The sequence below is a fragment of the Xyrauchen texanus genome, chromosome 7 (assembly GCF_025860055.1).
Source record: "Xyrauchen texanus isolate HMW12.3.18 chromosome 7, RBS_HiC_50CHRs, whole genome shotgun sequence".
In the NCBI taxonomy this organism is placed as follows: domain Eukaryota; kingdom Metazoa; phylum Chordata; class Actinopteri; order Cypriniformes; family Catostomidae; genus Xyrauchen; species Xyrauchen texanus.
This window is the reverse complement of record NC_068282.1, coordinates 4,481,771-4,504,322: the sequence shown is the minus strand read 5'-3', so window position 1 is coordinate 4,504,322 and position 22,552 is coordinate 4,481,771. Positions and strand designations below refer to the sequence as shown.

At 35.9% G+C, this 22,552-nt stretch overlaps 2 protein-coding genes across 2 annotated transcripts; both read right to left on the bottom strand.

Moving 5' to 3' along the window:
• Positions 1-429: 429 nt before the first annotated feature.
• On the bottom strand, positions 430-9,982 carry hyal2a (hyaluronidase 2a). Its single transcript, XM_052129738.1, is given in 5 exon segments — positions 430-1,947; positions 1,950-1,977; positions 2,810-2,899; positions 5,844-6,806; positions 9,739-9,982. Coding segments are annotated over 4 exon segments (1,422 nt in total). The 5' UTR covers positions 6,789-6,806; positions 9,739-9,982; the 3' UTR covers positions 430-1,588.
• A 6,205-nt stretch (positions 9,983-16,187) lies between these two features.
• On the bottom strand, positions 16,188-22,053 carry tusc2a (tumor suppressor 2, mitochondrial calcium regulator a). Its single transcript, XM_052129743.1, has 4 exons — positions 21,930-22,053; positions 20,456-20,667; positions 19,448-19,568; positions 16,188-17,692 (listed from the first exon to the last, which is right to left on the bottom strand). The coding sequence occupies exons 2-4, from the start codon at positions 20,602-20,604 to the stop codon at positions 17,627-17,629; spliced, it is 336 nt and encodes a 111-aa protein (XP_051985703.1). The 5' UTR covers positions 20,605-20,667; positions 21,930-22,053; the 3' UTR covers positions 16,188-17,626.
• Between the last annotated feature and the right edge of the window lie 499 nt (positions 22,054-22,552).

The following is a 22,552-nucleotide window of genomic DNA, read 5'->3' as shown; positions in this document are numbered from 1 at the left end:
ACAGCTGTCTACATAAACACCCAAAATAATAAATACAAATAGAGTCATTAAAGATAAGCAAATACAAAATACTTCATATTGTGTCACTGGCTAAACTCCAGTTTTCCTCCAATAAGTGAATGTTCACAGAGTTAAATGCAACAAATATAACTTCTCGGTTTGTAAACCCTGTAATTTGGGCTGGTTCCTGCGCTGGGGTAGATCCTAGAGTTAGTCTGATACATGTTCATGTTTAACCCCTTTCTTTAGTTCTTCTTTTCTCAAACAGAGTTCCATAAGCTGGGAATCAATGAATGGTGTGGTGTGGTGTGAACAAGACCGTTTTTGAGTTTGCAGACACAATTACACAACAAATATTGGACAAATGTAATTGTGAAAAGAAAGAAATGCACTTCAAAATTTATACACATAATTTTAAAAAGCATAATTCTTTTTTTTATTAAAAGCGATAACATACAGGAAACTGCTGAAATCATTCCAATGTGTATCACAATTAAGACAATAGTTCATTATAGTCACAAAAGTGTTAACATCTGAAACTATAAAAGTAAATAATACTCTCACAGTCCAGTGCTTAAGTGTGGCTCACATGTGAACATGCAACAAAAAATCGAAATACTTTTATTTATGAGTGATTTTCCTGTTGCACAACATGCGTATATGGTTCAAATAGTCTGAGTGGAGAAATATGTGTGACAACAAACAAAAGTGCTTATTTAAACTCAGAGGTATCAGAGTTTCCTGTGTTTATTCTATGCAATATCAGCTCACTCACATGATTTCAACCTTGGAGAAAGTCTTCTTACAAACAGCATTTGAAGCTTACTGACTATTTCGGAAGTAAAAACAAAAGAACGTTAAAGTGTCTGTCGCGGTGTGCATGGGGTGTCCATTAAAGGAACAGTTTACCCCCAAAAAAAGAATATTATGTCATCATTTACTCACCCTCATGTCATTACAAAACCGTATGACTTTTTTTCCTTTAGTGGAACACAAAATAAGTTTTGACAGATGGCTCATGCTGCTCATTTTCAAACATATCGTGACCATTCAAACTTTGTATTTCATGTTGTTGATGAAACACTGACGCCAGTTTCACATGACGTGACGCGTATTAACGTGGCAAATTTGGCAGTACACATGAGAATAAATTAGTATTTGTTAATGAAATGTTAAAAATGTAATTGTAAATTTTACTATAAAAATGTACATTAAAATAAAATGATAAATTATCACAAAAAAACTTTTTTTATAATTTATTTAATGAATAACTGAATGCTGACACAAAGCATTCTCATATGTCTTCAGAAGACTAGGAATATAGCGCACAAGTCAAATGGACTACTTTTTCATTATTTTATTGTGCTAATTGTTTGCTTTTTGTCCTTTTTTAGAGCCTTGGTTCAAAATATGCTTATATTGCATAGAAAAGAGCAGCTCGAAGATAAAATCTTATTTTGAGTTCTGCAGTAGAAAAAAAAAATGTATACAGGTTTGGAATGACAAGAGGGTGAGTAAATGATGACAGAATTTAAATTGTCAGTGAACTATCCCTAAATATAAATATAACCAAATTAATATAAACCGCTCAGGCCAATAAATGAAGCAGCAATAGTGTGAGAATATAAAGCCACAATGCTTTAAGTGCATGTGCCGCTCCTTTCTGGTGAAGAGGGTCTTCAAGATAGCATCTCTCACCCTTATACCCCATAAAACACTGGCACTGAAAGTCCTCGCTCATTTGTCTCTGTTCTTCTGTGCTCAGCTCTCCTTTCACATGCAGTCCGCTCCCCTGACCCACTATAGTGTGCGTCTGCGGGTCTAGGTGGAGATATGTGTCTGTGTCCGAGTGTCTGCGCAGACATCGACCGTGGGAACCGCACAGGAAGCGACTGCACTGCTCGGCTGCTGTGGAGACGTTGACGAGGTACCGACCCAGAGGACCCCCAAGTATTGGGTCAGACTGAAACAGCTCGCCTTAAAGGTGAAAAATATAAAGAGAGGAAGATATTGTCATGTAAAGACACAAATTTTACATTTATTAAATGTATGGGAGTGGTGCATGCCCATGCAAAAATATATTCACCCTTATGCCGTACCAGATGTGTATGACTTTCTTTGTTTTTTGGAACATAAAGATTTTTAGAAGAATATCTCAGTTCTGTAGGTCCATACCATGCAAGTGAATGGGGTCCAAAACTTTGAAACCCAAAAAGCATATAAAGGCAGCATAAGAGTAATCCATACGACTCCAGTGATTTAATCCATGTCTTCAGAAGTAATATGATAGGTGTGGTTGAGAAACAGATTAATATTCAAGTAACGTTTTACGATAAATCTCCTTATTCAAACAGCCCTCTTAAGCGCTCTTCTCTCCTAAGAGTTTTTCTTCTTTTGTTTTTGGCAATTAACATTATTTGTGTATATCACCCCCTACTGGGCAGGGACGATAATTTATAGTAAAAAGACTTAAATATTTATCCGTTTCTCAAGCACACATATGATATCGCTTCTGAAGACATGGATTAAACCACTTGAGTCTTGGAATACTTTTATGCTGCCTTTGTGTGTTATTTTTAGCTTCAAAGTTTTGGACTTGCATTGTATGGACCTTCAGAGCTGAGATATTCTTCTAAAAATCATTGTTTATGCTCCACATAAGAAAGAAAGTAATTAAAATCTGGGATGGTATGAGGGTGAGAAAACGATGAGAGAATTTACATTTTTGGCTGTACTATTCCTTTAAATTCCTATGTCTAAGTAAGAGCAATAGTCATGATCAAAATAAGACATGAATGTGATTACTCACATTGCTACTGGCATAACTGGCATCACCCCAGAGTATAATACCAGCTGCACCCAGGGCCACACTTTCTCCAATGGTGGAAACCAAATCTGTCTGCAAAAACACAAATAAGAAAATTAATGATTGGTTCATGGCATATTTAAAAAAAAAAATGTTTTGCTAATTTTGTTGGTGGTGCTTTTCTTAAATCGCAAATAGCAGTTTAGTTTACATCACTACATGAGGTGGAGGCAGGTGGTATTAGAGGGAGGACCATTCTCCTTTACAGCATTTTATTGGACAGAAATGTGGATACACCCATTTAGTGCAAGATGAGTCATCAATATTTTTGGTCCATTTTCCCAGAAGAGTAAGACTGCAAATTTTGGATGTATATTATGCTGTATATGTAACGGTTACTTTTGTCAACATTTTAGTATATACACATGAACTTTAAGCTAAAAGCATGTACTAAAAGCCATAAAACTTGGATTTTGATTGCATGGGGTCTTTAAACAAGTGGAAATAAACAAGGAAATGGTGTGGTGGGTGGTGGCACTAAAATGTGACCAACTCCCATCCTGTTCTTCTCGAGCGTGCACACACACACACACACACACACACACACACACACACACCCTACATTACCTACACAATACACTAGTTTTAATGCAAACTTCAATACACTGCTTCATATTCAATGTATATGAAAACATAATTAACAATTTTTATGATTTCTGCGTAGCTTTAAGATCCATTCATATTTTTAGTGACTAGATACTTATACTGGTTTCAAGCCATTTTTGCTAACCCCATTTGTAGATTTTTCTTTGCTTGATTATAAGAGATAGTTGCTATTTTTGAGTGTGTTTGCTTGTTTCAAGAGGGGTAATAAAACAAAAAATTTGGCCAATTTTTTTGAATGAAGCATATCTTGTTCTCAATATAAGATTTTTGTCTTGATGTACAGCACACTTAATAATAATGATGTTAAAATAATTTACAAAAGTTGCAACCACTCGAAAACACTTTTAGATACATAAAAATACACATAAAGATACATTATTTTAATGACTTATGGAACAATAGCTTTTCAAGAAATTCTTACCAGAAAGTTTGGATATTTTTACAGGAAAAATGTAGTTTTTACATTGTCTAAAGATAATTTAAGTGGTTCTTACCCGTGAAAAACTCGCCACTATTGATGCCAATATGTTGCTGTATATCTCAGGTCCCTCCTTCAATGTAAGTCTAGGGAATTTGTTTAAGTTTGATCACTAAGAAAAGTAATAAGACACCTCCCTTCAACCAACCGCATGGCTTGAAGTATCATTCATGTTCGTAGCATAAATAGTGCTGGATGACTTATACGCAAAGGTAGTTTTCACATTTCCAATCCTAATTTTAAACCCTCGGTAAGTGTAAACGGTCCTGCTCGACCCACTCTGAACGGGATTCGAACCGGCACCTCCAGCATGGGAGGCGGGTGCGCTAAATGCAACAGCCTCTAGCATCAGTCGCTAATGCGCCTCTTGAGGTCAGAGGATTGAGGTTTACACATACCGCACAGCTATCACATACCAGCCAGCTTCAGTTACAAAAGTACCACTAATGCAAAAACAAAAAGCTACTGATCAAAATAAGACTTTGTGCCAAGCATGAAACCTGATGTACCCTCTCCCTTTTGAGGAAAAAAACTAGAGCAACTATTTGCAGACACTCAGAAACCATCTTTCTTGGAGGTGAACAAACAGACTGAAGAGTCACTGGCTAAGTGGAATATTTTGTCCCGTAAGGTCAACCTTCATTTCCGTACAAGGTTAGCTGCAGATCATCTGGAGTGATTTACATAAATGTAACTGACCCGTCGCTAAGCCCCAACTTAAACATTTTTACTAACCAATCCTACCTTAGCAAGCTGTTGCCATCTGCAATACTACTGTCAAACAAGATTTGCTCTTTTCTTATGCAAGTCTAATGAAGTCTTGTGTGCAGATGGTTGTAAACTCTTTACACAGTTTTAAAGTTCTAAAATGGTTCCTGAAGTAAAAATCCCATTCATTTCCTCAAGTAAGATTTTTAATAATAACATAAACATTTCAAGACCTTTTCATGATAAACATTTCACGAGCTCACAAGATTGTTGAGCGTTGACGACTCATAATTTCCACTTCATTTAGAAAATGGGGTTTTAATAGCTGAAGAACTACACTACCCATTATTCTGGAGAGGGATCCACCAATCAGAGAAGATGCTGTTACTATGGAAACATAAATAGCTCAGTAGCGACCGCCCACTCTATTGAAGCATTGTGAAAGATAATCAAACTGCTGAAATATTTGTGTGTATATAGATATATATATATATATATATATATATATATATATATATATATATATATATGAATAGTTAGCAATAAACATAATATATATATATATATATATATATATATATATATATATATATATACATTTTAAACGTATAAATAAATATTTAGTTGTTTTATTGTGCCATTTGATTTTATTCAATAACATCAGTTGCAATGCTTAAGGGGATGCATAGTTAATTTTTTTTATAAGAGACTCCAAGTAGAGTCTTGCACCTTTGTCTTTTTTTTTAATATATATAGACTTCTTTTTTGCTTCAAGTTAATCTCCATCGACAGCATTTGTGGCATAATGTTGATTACCACAAAAATTATTTTGACTCGTCCCTCCTTTTCTTAAAAAAAAACAATTTACGTTACAATGTGGCACTTGCAATGAAACTCATATATTATATGAGCTGTGTTGTATAAATAGTAATTTTTACTGTCATTTTAGGGTTTGTTGACCACATCGTCATGGCAACAAAGTTATAAAAATTGGATACTTTACACACTAAAATCATGTTAACACACATATTTTTACAATCTTGTGGCTATACTTTTGAAACAGTGAGTATTATCATGCTGACAGATTTACCCCATTCACTTCAATTATAAGTGCCTCACTGCAACCTAGATTTTTGAACCCGGAATATTCCTTTAAATACGGATCTCTGCTTTCCACAAACTCACCTCAGTCAGCAATTCCAGCTCATTAGCATAAGAGGGACGCGTATAGACAAAAACAGGGCGTGCCGGTCCCTCTCCAACCGATGCCAATCTCATTCCCTCCTTCACCCTGTTACGGACAAACTGGCGCCCAGAAGATGTCGAACGCAACACTGAGGCCATGTATATTGAAGGAAAAAGGGCTGTGCTTTCAGTCCAAAGCCATTTAAGATGGTCATTCCTGGCTACCTCAACATCCGGGCAACGGCCCGTGTAGTTCTCCAAGCTGTTGCGGTAATCATGGTTATAGCAGTCAGGAAAGAGGTAGAAGCCCCACAGCTGGTTGGGACGCAAGCTTTTGGCCAGACGTAATGTCTCTAGCATGAATTTGCGGCAAGAGATCTCAAATTCCTGTTGGGATACTTTCTTTATCTGTTCAGTTGTCCAGTTTGGGTTTTTTTGGGCCACTAAAACCAGCGAATGTCTCCTGTAAACATCTTTTGTGTCCCAGTTTCGTACCCATAACGGGCGCCATTCTTCCCAGTCTATAACAGCTAAACCTTGTGCAGATGAGTCGCGAATGTATTTCCTGATCCCTTCTGGCATCTTCTGCTGGTGGTGTGTGATGCTGGCGGTTTGTGGAAGTCCACCATTGATGGCTGTTTCATCTGCCTCAAAGTATGGATACCGACCCAGGCGGTCTTTGTAAAATATTGTGAGGTTCTGTTTGGTAAAACCCTCATTGGGTGAGGCTACAATCTGAAACTGATCGAGTTCGAAATGGACATTGTGGCGAGGTCTGCAGTCTTCTGTCGGGGCATTCCAGATGAGAACCAAAGGCTTGTGAGGGTAAAGAGGCCATCTGGTGGGCTTCAAATCTTGAGCATGAGTAAAGTGACTGAGAATCAGTGGAACCAACAAACAGGTTCCCCAAATAGGTGGGAACCAGTAAGCCATGACTTTTGCCATTCACAACAAGGACATGCCCTACAAAAATAAAAAGACACATTAAAGCATTAAAACAATCCATTGATTAATGATCATGACTTTGAATCATTAAAGTTTCTTTCGGATTTCAATATTCATTCAAAAAGGAAAAAAGAAGGCTTTGTTCTGAATCTTTCATGTGGGACATCATTGTACTGACTGTTGGAAACTTTTGGTGTTAAGGCCCTTTTACACAAATTACCAAAAGATGGCCATTCACACCAAAAGCAACGTGAATACTCGCCGAAAGCATATTTACACCTTTCCAATAGATGCTGCAGATCGACAATCAGTTTACTCTGGTGCAGTAAATAGCTCAAAAAGAATCCATTGTTCCAATCAAAAACCTTCATTGCGTTCTGTTTGAAAGGACCAAACCAATCTCACGAGAATGTCACAATATTTAGAGGTGGCGAATTGGTACCAATTCGTACTACTACATTCGTACGAGAACGTACTACTTTCAACCAATCACCTACACTTGTGTGGGGCGGCTGTGGCTCAGTTGGTAGAGCGGGTTGGCCACTAATCGCAGGATTTGAATCCCGGCCCACACGACTCCACATGCTGAACTCCACGTTGCTCCCAATGGCAGGCTAGTGCCTTGCATGGCAGCTCTACTGCCATTGGTGTATGAATGGGTGAATGTGTCACAGTGTAAAGCGCTTTGAATAATGTTAAGGTTAAAAAGTTGCTGTATAAGTGCAGACCATTTACACGTCATGAACACGTGTTTGGAACCCAGAAGTGTTGCTTTCTTCCGTATTACAAATCAGACCTTAAACAATTAATATCATGGTTATGTTTACACTCTAGGGTAAGGTATAGGTACGGTTTATGGATAGGGTTTGGGTTCAGGTTAAAGTTCTGAAAACACACTTTTTGATTAACACAGAACAAACGCCATATCGGGAACTACAAAGACACAAAGCCTCTCTCAATGGTTGGTTTATTGCTCATATTATTTCCACAATGTACTATTGGGATGCAAATAGATGGTCCTTTCACATCATATGCACATTTTTGGCATCATTTTTCGGGGGAGTAGGCCAATGAAGATCATGTATTGAAACAATGGATTCTTAAAGCGATATTTACTGCACCAGAGTAAATCGATTGTCGTTCTGTGGCACCATATTGTAAAGGTGCAAATATGCTTTCAGTGAGTGACTTTTGATGTGAATGGGCCATTTCTTGGTAATTAGTCTCGCTTTTCACATCACATCTGGTGTAAAAGTGCCTTAACACCAAAAGTTTCCAACACAGACGGCACATGTGATATCCCACATGAAAGGTTCCCGACAAAGTCTTCTGGTTTCTCTTTTGAATGAACATTGAAATCAGAAAGGAACTGAGACTGTGTTGGAAAGGTCCTTTACATTATCTGCGTGGAGAAGTAGGGGACACTAAGGGGCATTTGTAACAATCGTAACGCACTAAATTTCGGTTTGTGTGACAGCATTCAACATATGCAATTACAAACTTTCTCTGCCGGAAATTAATGTGAGTCATTTTCAATAACAATTTTTATTTTTAGTAATGAGCCTATAAAAGATGAAATTAACATTATTTCATGAAAGTATCTAATTGACTCTTGACTCATCAGCCAATCAATATGTTTAAGTAAAACAGACGTCTGGTGTCATTTCACATATCATAATGTGTGTAACATGATTCTCATGAAACTGGTCAAGAAAATGTCCTAGTAAAAAATATTTTTCTTTACATTGTGACAGTATTTTCATGACAGTTATGCACATTTTACCCCCCAGTTCTCATTAGAAAAAAAGAGATGATGGTCATTATGATATTTTCGTTACCACAATGTTAAAGAAAATTATATACTATTTAAAATGTGAAGTATCATAGAAGTTTACCAGTGTACTGCCTTTTATTTATTTTTTAAATCATTATAGAACAGCAGTTTATTACTGTATTGGAGTAAAGGGGGGTTAATGGTAATGATAATCATTGAAAATGTCCAGATGTGTGCCAGTAATGAAAATTTAGGGGGAAAAAGTGCTTAAGTGTCCTGAAAATTGCAGTGAAACACTGAAAAAGCTTAATGGTCCTAAATGTAGTCTTCATTTCATAATTTCTTTGTACCGATTTGGGATTAAATATGACCAGGACACCTCCTTGACAGGTTTTACCAAATTCAGTAATATTAATATGTAGTAAATCAATTATATTATTACGATGTTTGCTCTTATTTCAGATACAGGGAGTTCATTTTAGTTTTTTCCTTCAGTTACTTTCTCATTCTATACATTTTAATTGTCCAATTAGTGTATATACACACATATATTTATTATACCAAAAGATGGCAGGTAGATTTGTATAGTCTTTGAGTTATGGAAGAAAATGTAAAACAATGGTTGTCCAACATACAGCTAATAAGTGATGTAATGCTATTTCAAGCAACACTATTACACAATAATACTCTCAATTTTAATTTTAGGTACTCAAAGAAAAGAAAAATCAAGATTAAGATCTCTTTAATATCTCAATTGTTTCTTTTAGACAGCAGTAAGATTGAATGCAGAACAAATGAAGACTTTTTCTTTTTTAAGGATTTGGCTTCTGTACAGCAGGGGCTTCTTTATATGTCCATGTGTTGTGATTGACAGAACCAGATGAACTTTAGTTTTAAACTCCATTCAAACTTCAGAGATCTCATAGGCTACTTACATTTCTACCAAGAACCAAGAGCTATCCTCATTCAATTCATATAGCTCTATCTTTGTACTGAATTTTGATTTTAGGTCCGAGGTTTACATATATATTCACTTTATATACACTTTACAGCGTCTAATACACCGCAGATAGAGAACCAACCATGAAAACTAAAAAAAAGTTAACCAAGAAAAATTAAAAGTTATTTTTAGAAATAGTTTTTATTGAAAGAACTTTAACTTTAAGCATAACTCACCTCTTATTAAAAAAAATACATAAAAAAAAATAAATCCATCCTGTGCTTTGAATCAATGTTGTTACATGAACGTCGCTTGATACCCCACACGGAGATATTATTTCACCCGGAATATTCCTCCTTTGAAAAGTTGTAAGAACAGTAGAGACTTATATCAAGATTACGCGTTTCTTTTAAAGATAATACTGTAACATTCTTAATCTACAACGCTTTCATCTTTGCGGCAGCGAAACAACTTCAAAGTGCCGCGTTCACATTTCATTGATTCCATACAGAGGGCGTGAGTTAAATACCCATGCCGACCGTGGGCGTGTTTTCCGTTATGCAAATTAGTACTTGTGATTAATTATGCGCACTTACGGCAAAAATAAAAGTATCATTATATTACAATGATGTTTTTAGACAATTTTGGTCATTTCAGTTTTGGTGATAGTTTCTGGAGTATCATGTAAATACAATTGTATATGAATATGATAATCATTCATTATTATGATGTCATGTTCCATGGTAATACCTTCCAATACCATCACTGTATCATCATAGTACTGACACTTTTTAGTAAAGATATCTTATTAAATACATATGTGCTTCTTTTTTAAAAAATGTCGCACAGTTCATGAATAGTTAATCACCATATTGTGCAAACAATGGAAACAAGTACTGTGGTGGTGCTATTGTAAAGACTAGTGATTTTATTAAATAGTAATTAAATAGTATTTTATAAAAATAAAAAAAACTTTAATATATTATATACATGGTACTCCAAGTTACTTCAAAGAATACCATGGTATTACCATGGTCACATGCTAAAACATGAAATAAAAAAATAAAAACTCATAGCAACATCATGGTACCTTTAATTAAGTGAAGCTTTATATAGTTTGAAAAAGCAGGTATTTCTATTCCAATGTTCAGCACATATTTAATTATAACAACAACATCAACGTTTTATGATAATATTTTAATGCTTGTTTTATTTTATTTTTTTATAAATTTAAAATACATTTCAAAATGTACAATTTTTAAATCAATGCAACTAAAAAATGTATTATATAAATGCTATTAATGCATAGAAATAAACATTTTGAAGGTACACGTGATAGATATCAGTGGTCTGCTTTCAATCCGTTCCTTTTAAACAATGACCCGTAAGATCCTGTTCCGCCTTATCTCCATATTCTGCTGACTCGAGTGTCACCTCTGTCAGTGCATGTGTGTGTTCATGAAAGAGAGAGGACTCCTTCCTTCCTCCGGTCTGTTCCTGCTCTCCCTGTTCTTGGTGTTTTACATCATCCTTTCTTACAGCTAGGTAGTACCAGGATGTTCTAACAATGTGAAAGGAACTGGACGCACACACACAATTTATACCCTGCCACCCAAAAATGGCAAAATCACATCCTGAATGAAGTACTTTGAGAGATCAGAGGCAGCAGTTCTCCTGCATTGTCTCTAAATCTATTCTCCTTTATGACACTCACATTGTGACTCAGGCTTGTGACTATGCTCAAAGGTCACCGAGCACCTTTATCAGAGGGCAGGGGAAAAGGTTTGTGTGTTGTGAGGTTAAAAAAACACATTTCAGAAAGATCTTTATATGAACATGTTTACTTGCAATAACTTTCATACCCTGTCCTTAAAGGAATAGTTCAACTTTTAAAAAAATGACAATTATGTCATTATATACTCACCCTCATGTCTTTTCAAACACACTGTTTTTTTTTTCTGCGGATAACAAAAGGAGACATTTTAAAGAACTGTTATGCAACTCTTTTCCATACAACACACTTCAGTGAGCATGTATTTCAAGCTCCAAAAATGACAGAAAAGTACCATAAAAATATCTAATGACTCATTCATATGATTTGTGCGCTATTAAAGACGGAAATGTACTCTATACAATTATACAAATGCTGATACCTCTTTCTATGTGAGCTCGATTTTGTGAGTTGTTGCATTCAAAGATGTGTCAGACCGCAATTTATAACACAACGCAAATACGCGTTGCATTCTCAACATTGCCACAGGGGGTGCTGTAGCGAAATTAGTGTGAACTATCCACTTCGACAGTGAGTTTTCTCTTTCAGGTGAACTACTGTCATGGCAGAACAACAGTTTGAAGAGAATGTTGCTGAGCAATAAGGTAAAGTCAATATATTTATAGAAATTTACCAGATAATAACACATTCATTTTAAAGGCACAAACTTTTGAAAGTAACTCTATTGCAGTGGCGGCTGCTGGTCTTTCAAAGAGGGGAAGCTCATTTTCGGCCTACATTATAAACTTATTTACCCTATTTTTTGCACTAAATCAATCGTAGGTGTTGATCTGCCCTGCTGTTTAATTCTAATTTTTTCCTCGTAAGGAAGACTTTCAAATGGCTTCGCCAAAATCAGGTCGACAATATTAGCACCGTCTGCCATTGTGCGCAGTTTCACCCGTACGACGCTAGCCTAGCCTACTGTATGAATGAATGAACGAACGAACGAACGAAGCGAGCGGCTCTAAAACAAAATATATTAAACTTGGTAAAACTGAAACAAGGAATGTGGTGTATAATTGTGTGAAATGTATTATGCAAATTGACTAGCAATTTCGCCTAACAAATATAAAGAAATAGGTTGCAGCAGTTTATCTTTCGACTACACTTGAGAAATCCGCGATGGGACTGAGCGCGAAATAGCTTCAGTGACTTCTTATAGTACAGATTCGCTGTCAATCAAAAGGAGATGCAGTCTTTCAACAGATCCTCCAATCATCACGCGGAAGCCCGGAGTCCGGGCCAGCCCACTCCTCATTCACCCCCAGAGACGCTGAGCGTCCGTGGGCGGGACATAATCGCAGCATTTATCCAATGACCGTCTATTTTCGGAGCACTGAAAAAAACTGTTCATAGAAGCCCCATTGAAGTCAATGGACGCTCGGCTTCAACAGGGAAATGCACTGACGCTACGGGAATGTATGAGAAGTAAATCGAGTCAGCCGACCTGCTATATGTAATGTAGCTGATTCTGAACGAACTCGTCTTCGAGATGAACGTGTTCTAACGCATTTTTAGTCAATAAATTGTTTACACCATAGTACATATTTGACCATTATTTTTTTGACATTATAGGGGAAGCTGAGCTTCCCTTGCAGTCTTAAAGAAATCCCCACTGCTCTATTTCCCCTTGACTACTGAGGTTTGTTACTGCCACAATAACTCAAGAAAGCTTGTTAAAGGGACAGTTCACCCAAAAATGAAAATTCTCTCATTATTAACCTTCCCAGATGTATGACTGTTTTTCTTCAGCAGAACTCAAACAAAGATTTTTAGAAGAATATTTCAGCTCTGTAGGTCCATACAATGCAAACGAATGGTTATGAGACCTTTGTAGCTTCATAAATCACATAAAGGAAACATAAAAGTAATCCATATGACTCCAGTGATAAAACCCATATCTTCAAAAGCGATGTGATAAGGGTGGGTGAGAAACAGAAGTCTGTTTCAGACTTTTTCAGGTGTGAAAGTGTAAAAGTGAAAGTGAAAATGGGGATTTAGGGTAAAAAGGGACTTAAATTTGTATCTGTTTCACAATCACACCTATCATATCGCTTTCAAAAACATGAAATAAACCACTGGACTCTATGGATTACTTTTATGTTTCCTTTATGTGATAACCATTCACTTGCCTTGTATGGACCAACAGAGCTGAAATATTCTTCTAAAAATCTTCATTTGCGTTCTGCTGAAGAAAGAAAGTCATGCACTTCTGGGATGGCATGAGGGTGAGTAAATTATGAGAGAATTTTCATTTTTGGGTGAACTGTCTCTTTAAGCATCTTCATACATGCATGAGTGTTCACATCAGAGTACGCATACTTGCGTAAAATATGTTTCGGGCCTGATCTAAAACCTTATTTGCGTTCGCATTAAGATTTTAAAAATGGAGGTTTTGACACCATTGGTTCTTGTGTGTGTCGAAGCCGACTGTGTGCATTCAGATACGTGGAATGGAGAATGGATTTTCAGAGCTACGCCTCAAATTTCAATCTGTTGCTCACAAATTGTATGGCTTCTGAAGACTTGGAATATTGTGCACAATTGGCATAAACTACATTTATCATGCTTTTTGGGTAATTTTTGGGAGTCGAGATCACTTGAGTCATAAGCGACTTTGGGCTTGTTTTGCTTATAAGTTGCTTATAAATATGGGCAGTTGCGGGTCGCAATTGTTTGTGTGCTTATTTCCACAATACAGATGCATTTTTTGGGGCTTTGAGGATGCTCATTTTCACTTATTTTGGGCTTGCTTTCCCAGACAGGGTCACCCCCAATCCCCTCAAAAAATATAATATATTCTATACAACATAAGAGTGAGTTTATTACAGAATGTATCTTTTTGGGTGACTATCCCTTTAACAATATCTTTGCACATACAGAACAGCCCCTGAGGGCTACTGTAACCTTCAATGAGTGTCATCACAATTTCACAGTAGTCCCTCCAGCAGCTTAGTCTCTTTCAGTCTTATCAGTGATTGTGCACAGACATGGCATCCTGTATTTCATTCACATTGGTGGTTCCAACATTCCCAGTGTGAAGTCATTTACATCAAGCTAGGCATCTGTTTCTAATAAAATGTACCTTTGAGGGCCTGGCTGGCTCCGATAATACATCTATCACCATGTTGATGAAGCAGAAGTCTCTGAATGGGAGTGAAAGCCTCCCAGTGGTGAATTTCAAAGCAGGGAGGACACATTACAAAGAGTTTAACCTCTGACATATAACCATGTACCACAACAAAATTCTTGATGCCAGGCAAGTGCAGAATAGACAGCCAAAATAAATGATTTACAGGAGAGGAAACTGCACACTACCTAAACCCAGATAAAGAAATGTTCAAAACAAATTGAAAATACATATTTTTTAATATTAAACATACAGTATATTATATAACGAATACATACAACATATATACTAAGATATGTACTGTATATATTATATTATATAAACATAATGTACTATTCATATACAATAATATATAGCTACAATCATCTAGAACATAGAAAAAATGTGTGTCACGGTTGCCTGTGCAAAATTCCTTACCACAATGCTAGGGTGCTCAGGGTGGTTGTCCAGGCATTGCATTGTGGTTGCTATGGTGTTATGGGTGTTTGATTAGGTATTGCTAGGTGGTTGCAATGGTGTTCTGAGCAGGGATGGGCGATCGCAAACTAAAAAAAAAAAAACTTTGAAAGCTTAGAATCTGAACTTTTCAGAGATAACCATCACTTCTGCATTTATATTAACAGGCCTCAAAATATTTACGTTAAAAATGAACACCCTCTAAAGGTAATGGGGTAGAAATATTTATATGAAAATAAAAGTCTTTCACATAGCACCTAAATGGACAAGCTATATATCAATATGAACAGTTAGAAAGATTTTCAAAAGAATCAATAATTGAAATATGATTTCTGTAAGTCATCAAATGCAAATGTTTCTTTATGCTTCGATAACTACTGCTGTAAGCCCTAAGTAGCCAAGAACTTTATATCTGCTTTTATCTTGGGGAGTTTTCTAAACAATGAGCTATTTTTTACTTGCTTGGCTGAATAATCCAATGTTATATCTTATATGTCCAGATCAAAATATGCCATCCAGAAGGAAAAGCATGCTAAACAAATCATCAGAAAAATATGTTTTCACAAAGGGATGATCTCAGCTTTCTAATGACACCTAGATTGAGCTTCTAGTCCACTCAGAGGCCGAGATATTTGATGAAACAATAGGAGTGGTGCATGAACAGAAAATTAGACTGAATGTCTATGGACGAGCACATCTGTGAGGGCTAAAATGCGTTAGAGCGCCACCTACATTTCCAATCTGTATATTGTGATGGAATGTGATAGAGAAAAATACATTTCTAGTGATTGCTGCCATCTAGTGGAATAAAATGAGGCTTTTCAAAGTGAGCTAGAGTGAACAGAACCAGAATTACAAGTTTACAAAGTTAAGACAACAACAAAAGTAGCCCACAGTATGTTTGAATGGTGAGCTTTTAAATTTGAGTGTGAAAAATTGTATTACATTCTATCCATTTAAATTTTTTAAATTGAAGTTTACTTAATCCATTTGAGTTGGGATTACATGAATACTTTTTGTGGTGTAGCATCGACAGAACCGAGCAGGTGATTTCCATTTAACAGTATGCTCTGCGTGAGACTCAACAGGGAGAGTAAATGTTAAAATGGTGTGTTTTTATGCAAGCTAAATATAAAGGGGGATGCAAGTTAGTGTTTAATGTTTTGTTATGTGGAGATATAGAAGAGTTTCTGTTATGTTGGATTTTTGGGAGTTACCATTATGGTGAAAAGTGAAACTTGAGCTAACGATGAGGACTGTCCACGACTGAATTCAGTTCAGACAGACAGATGTGTTTTTTTTTTTATTTATTTAGTTTAGGGAGTTTACAGTTCCATTGACAAATCTTTTAGTACTTTTTAATTATTTGGAAATGACAAACACATTTCTTATTTAATTTATTACCCTCAGCAGTCTGTTGCCAAATTATTCAATTTCAGATTTCAACAAGCACATTTATCACATCAGATTAAAAATAATAATTATACAAATTATTGTAAAAATGAGCCATAAATGCAATCCAATAATTGACGCTAACTAGGCTGTATATTAAATAAAAATTCAAAACAAACAAAAAAATGTGATGATATATTTAATTCATTTATTCTTTTATAAAATTCCACTGATTACAACAAAAGTCATGTGTATCTTTAACTACACACTGTGATATGAACATCCAGTCAGTAACTTCACTGCCTGAAGTTTCACAAGTCTCCAGTACATTACATAACACAGTAACATTTCTTATTTAATTTCGAGTTGGACATGAGAAAGTCAAAACTTGTGCATCAGTAACCGTTCAGACTAATGTATTTTAAATTACTACAAAGCGGCTGCTCATAAGAGTCGATTGTTTGTGAACCGCACTACACTGGTCATGCTGTGTGTTTTTGATTCACTAAAAAACACGGCTCATAAGAGCCATTTGCTGAATCGGCCTACACCAGTAGCGCTGTATTTTGCGAAGTATAGATTCTAAAGAACTGGCTCATTGGAGTCATTTGTTCGGGAATCAGACTACACTAGTCACGCTCTGTAGATTCAGAAATGTCCAATCACATAAAATAAATAAACGTACACATCTCCTCAACAAGCTATGTGATTTGCAATATCATTCATGTTTGTAGTACAAATGGTAGAGGAGAATTTACATGCCAAAATGTAATACTCATGGTTAGGTTTTTTGTTCAAATCCTTAAACCCAAGTATAAAAAATAACAGTAGTGATTCTTGCCTTAGCAAGCACTATTCTTAACAAACAGTTCGATCACAGCTCATTGTGCCTATTTTTACTCAATAAAAGCATTTAATCTGCTTAACTATTTTATTTAAGTATGTCAACTAATAATTTACTTTACATCAAATGATTACAAACGCAGATCTGGGCTGAAGCCCAACAAACAGAGGCAGTCTTACAACAGAATAATATAATATATAATACAACAATGAACACACAGCAAATGGTCAACATCAACAAACACATTTGATTTATTTACAGTCCCTGCATTGCTCTTAGTGTCTCACATACACACTCTTGCATACATGCATACCGTGCTGTACATCACAGAAGACATATGTCTGCTATATATAATGACACCAAAACCCAAATCAGTACATGTGATTCATCTTTTTTGGTCAAAGCCATGTGAAGGACGGAGTAACAGAGAGCCATGGGCCATCCTTTCAGATGAACACCGAAGGGTGTAGGAAGTTTAGAATGACTATGGTGCATCTACAGCAATTCCCAAACACGGAGTCTGTGTCCTTATATTTCACAAATGATGACAGGGAAGTCGACGTGGATTCGCGGGTGATCCAACTTAACGATTCCCTGCAGATATGAAATATAAAAATTATTCAAAAAGCTTTAACCACAAACAAACATAGTTATAAAACCAACATGTCCAACACAAGGAAATCCTTAAAGGGATAGTTCACCCAAAAATGAAAACTCTCATCATTTACTCTCCCTCATGCCATCCCACTCACTTTCAGAATGTGAAAGGAGAAGTACTTAAGCATACTTAAGAAAAGGACTTAAATATTGATTTGTTTCTCAACCATACAATTTTATCGCTTCTGAAGACATGGATTTAACCATATGGATTACTTTTATGCTGCCTTTATGTGCTTTTAGGAGCTTCAAAGTTTTGGACCCTGTTGAATGTTATGTACACTGTAAAATATGTCTGTAATATTAATGGTAAAAGACTGTAAAAATACTTAAGTAAAACAAAAACGTTAATTGGTTAATGGATAGCTACCTTAAAATATATGGTAAAACATGATAATATATTTAAAAAGAAAATACATGTACCATGTACATAACATTTTATGGTAAGAAAAAACTAAAAATCACCTTTACAGATGTAAAAAATATTATTTGACCATATAATTAAACGGTAAACATTTATATTATGTTTAACAAGAAAGTACATGTACTTTTTATGGTAAATTAATGTTAAAATTACGGTAAAAAACAATGATAGGCATTCCCAGAATTCCCTGCTTGACATCACATTTCATGGGAATAGTTATGTTTCTTCTTATTTTTAAAATCACTTATCTACATTGGGGTGTTCTGTGTTATATCTGATGTGGTTTAGTTCATGTTTATTGCATTATTTTAATTTCACTTGTGTTACCCTGATGGTGTTTAATGTTTGTGTGAGTGACACTGAGCACTGTCTCCACATGATTACTGGTCATTGGTCTTGGAATGGTCCCTATAGATGAACTTCATGTCATTATGTGCCTTTCAGTAATTACTACGGTGATTAACAATACTTTTATCATTCTGAAACTGTACAAATCTGCTTTTCAATTTATAAAGTATTTAAGTTTATATCATTTAGTAATATAAACGGTAAAGCACCGTAAAATATACAGGCATCAAAATGACATCCTGTAAATCCTGAAGCATGTCACCTTTTTATGGTGAATTTCTGGCTGCCAGTTTTTAACCGTAAATTTAAAAGTATGGACCTACAGAGCTGAAATATTGTTCTAAAAATCTTCATTTGTGTTCTGCAGAACAAAGTCATACACATCTGGGATGGCACGAGGGTGAGTAAATGAGAGAATTTTCACTTCTGGCTGTTTTTTCGGTGAAAAGCAGGAAGCTTTTAGGATTTTTCAAGGGCACACTACTGACTTAATTTTAATTAGATACATTTTGTATTTTTTTTTGGTACTGTATGTATTGGTTTTACAAATGTATTGTTTTGGTGTGTAGTAAGTGTGTATTTTGTCGAGACCAAAGAAAATTCAGCCGTGGATGGACAATAAAGTGAACTAGATAAAAGATTTATCAGATTTGAACATGTCTCTCCAGACACCTGCTTCTTTTTTATTAGCTGTGCTGCAATAATGCGGTCTGAATGATCTACAAATTATCAGTACATTGATGAGTCAGAACATTATGACCACTTGCCTAAAATGCTACACGTTGACTATGAGAACTGATTGCTCACTTACCTTCTAATCTACCCAGACCTTGACATGTGACCTTATTAGGAGATGATCAACAATATTCGCTTCATCTGTGAGTGGTCATAATGTTTTGGCTCATCAGTTTATATCTCACCTGAGGTATGAGGTTTTTCTGGAGTCTCTTTAGCTTGGCTCTCTTTCTGCCATTCTTGGTCACCACAGTCTCCTCATAGAACTCATGAGCCAGATCTCCATCTTCATCAAAATACAAGGAACTGCAACCATAAACAACAACAACAACATTATGTAACTACAAATGACCCAATTCAACAAGTAACTTTTAGATCAATGTTCTGGTATTACAGATTTAAAGTCAACATCAAATGACATTTGCAAGTTGCAATCCATTTTACTTCTGTAATGTGACATTTCCAAGTGAAGGAAAAATGGAGGACAGGACTTTGGATTTGATTGTCTCATGAAATGTTAGATTATGACCTTATTGGTTAATATACTTTAACTGTCCACAATAAGATCAGGAACATGTATTAAGTAAAAATGGTCAATTTTATGTTTACTTAAATATTCTGGGTTCATTCAACAACATTTTTAGCCTAATGTTGACTACCACAAAAAACAAATGACTGGGAAAAAAATGGAGTTTACAGTGAGACACATACAATGGAAGTGAATGGGGGGACACATTTTGGAGGGTTTAAAAGTGTGATGCTTCTAATAATATAAAAGATTTTATGAAAGCACTTTATTGTTAATCATTTGTTTCAGCTTTAAATTGTCACTTATGGGTTTATGGAATTACGCTATGACAACCTTATAAAAAAGGTTAGTGAGTGATTTTAATCACACTAAAATCAGGTTAACACACATTGTTTACGTCTTGTGGCAATAATTTTGAAACCGTCAGTATTTGGCCTCATTTTCATTGCAAGTGCCTCACTGTAACCAAAATGTTGCTTTTTTGTAAAGAAGAGGGACAAGTCGGAATCATTTTATTTTTTGAGGTGGTAATCATTTATGCTACAAATGCTCTTGATTAAGCTTATTGAACATGGAATATTCAAATCAATTACATGTATGATCACAAAAATGTGAGGTTTTGCTCTTATTTGATTGAACAACTTTAAAGACTTTACATGTTTACCTTCTCCTTGTGAATACAAATGGTGTTGCATTCTTTGAGCCACGTAATCGGGCTAAACACTGTTCATTGACCTCACCAGGAGGTTCTCTTCCAGGTCCTGTACTGGTAAAAGGCCAGACTCCTTTGCTTTTGGATCCGCTGCCACCCATGTTTAATGGCAGTGCATTATTCTGGAGGAGGTGGACCGGCCAGCAGATCACTTCAGTTCACTCCTGAAAAACAGAAAGATTGTTGCAGACTTCTGCTATTAAAGCAAAGCCAAATGGCAATGGTATGGCTTCAAAGCACTACTGTGGCTGCTGTAGTTCTCTTAACTCCACGCAAAGGCATTGCGGTGAGGTTTGTTTGTAGTCTAAAACGGGGCTGTTCAAATAACACCTCGAGTCAGGATCTAAAATTAACACTCCAAGAAAGCCAAATGCAATTAAAAGTTGGCTTTGATAATGTGGAGGCATGGCCGAGAGTGGAGAGTAAAGCAGGGGAGATGAGTGTTGAATGATTTCCAACTGTCTTGTGTTTCAGTGAGGCGTGATTGGGGCTTTAAAGGAGAGGAGACCATCAAGCGCGCGCGCGTGTGTGTGTTGCTGCCATTTTGCAACTTTTAATTTTATATCAAGCTACATAGCTGCACATTTAAGCTGTTTTTGTTGTCAATAAAAGTGAATCGCTGTCTCCCGCTTCCTCATTCCTTGAACCTCATTACAGATAATTAAAGTGAGTTATGAGTCGGGTGGCTGGAATTGCAACATCTTGCACTGTGGAAGCGAACCAAAATGGCTAAATTATTCATTTTTCATAACATTTTGTGACATTTGAATTTATAATGCAGAATACAGTTTTACTTGTAAAGTTTAGGGGCAGCAAGTTCAATCGCCATTGGCAGTTGCAACCAAAAAGGTAATTTTGTTTCTGCCTGAAAAGTAAAGACTTTAATGCTGTTGTTAAGAAAGAGCACTGGTTTGAAAAAGGGGTTATTAATTATAAACCGAGTGGCACTAAATGGGACTAAATATTATTGCATCTAAAAGCAAACCGACGAGTTATTGGTGACGGGGAGAGAAATTAATGTGTGTACCTTTAAAACTCTTATGTGACAACTAACATGTCAAATGAATACATAACTAATCATCATTTGTTGTCGACAGTCTCTAAATACACCGATCTGCTGGTTCAAGCTGTAATCCCGGTTACCATTTCGACCATTTCAGCAAGTTTACAACGTCTGTACAGTCACTTTTAACCTACACGCAACGATTATTTACAGATCTGTCACACACGTATGTATATATGCGGTAAGAATTAACTTCGTTATAGACAACTAGAAACATAAAGGATGTTAAAGAGTTGCCTAGTAGCATTGTAAACAAGAAAGAAGACGTTCCCTGCAACAAATAAAGGAGAAAACACAGCAGTCTTACATTTCGGTTCTGTATCATAACAAAAAATAAGTAAACAATGCGAAGAGCATACATACAGTTCGTGTAAATGTCATGTTTTGATTCTTCATCATTGAAGCACTTTGACGTATATGACGACGTCATATTTACGCGCCTCATTGCGAAGAAGAACGAGGAAAGGTCGTGTCTATAAGGGAACCCTCTCTCGTTAATCTCGCGAGATACTTACAGCAACGAGAAGCACTCGTGAAAGATTGTTATGACGAACAGTCAGTTTTTTTGAATCAATTCAAGCTCTTATATATTTCACATAATACATTTTATGTTTTTAGCTCTACGTCTGCTATTTTCGGTCATTAGATATTGCCAAAGGCTGTTTAATTCATGAATTGCTAATAATACCAATAATAATGAAATTATGTCAAAATATTACTGTATCCAAGAAACATGGGACACTATGAGATTTCAAGAAGACAACAGGATTTCTTAATTAGGCAGAGCCTATTTGCATAGTGTTAGAAAGATACTATTTGCAAGTAGTCACACTATGATAATAATAATGTAATATTATTGGTATTACATTTCTAATGCTTTCAATCATTAATACGCTGAAATGCGAACAAAAAAGCACAGGCCAAAGCATCTTAACAGAATGTGCATACACGAGTAGTTGACAAGAGTGGGATCCCTTCTAGACACG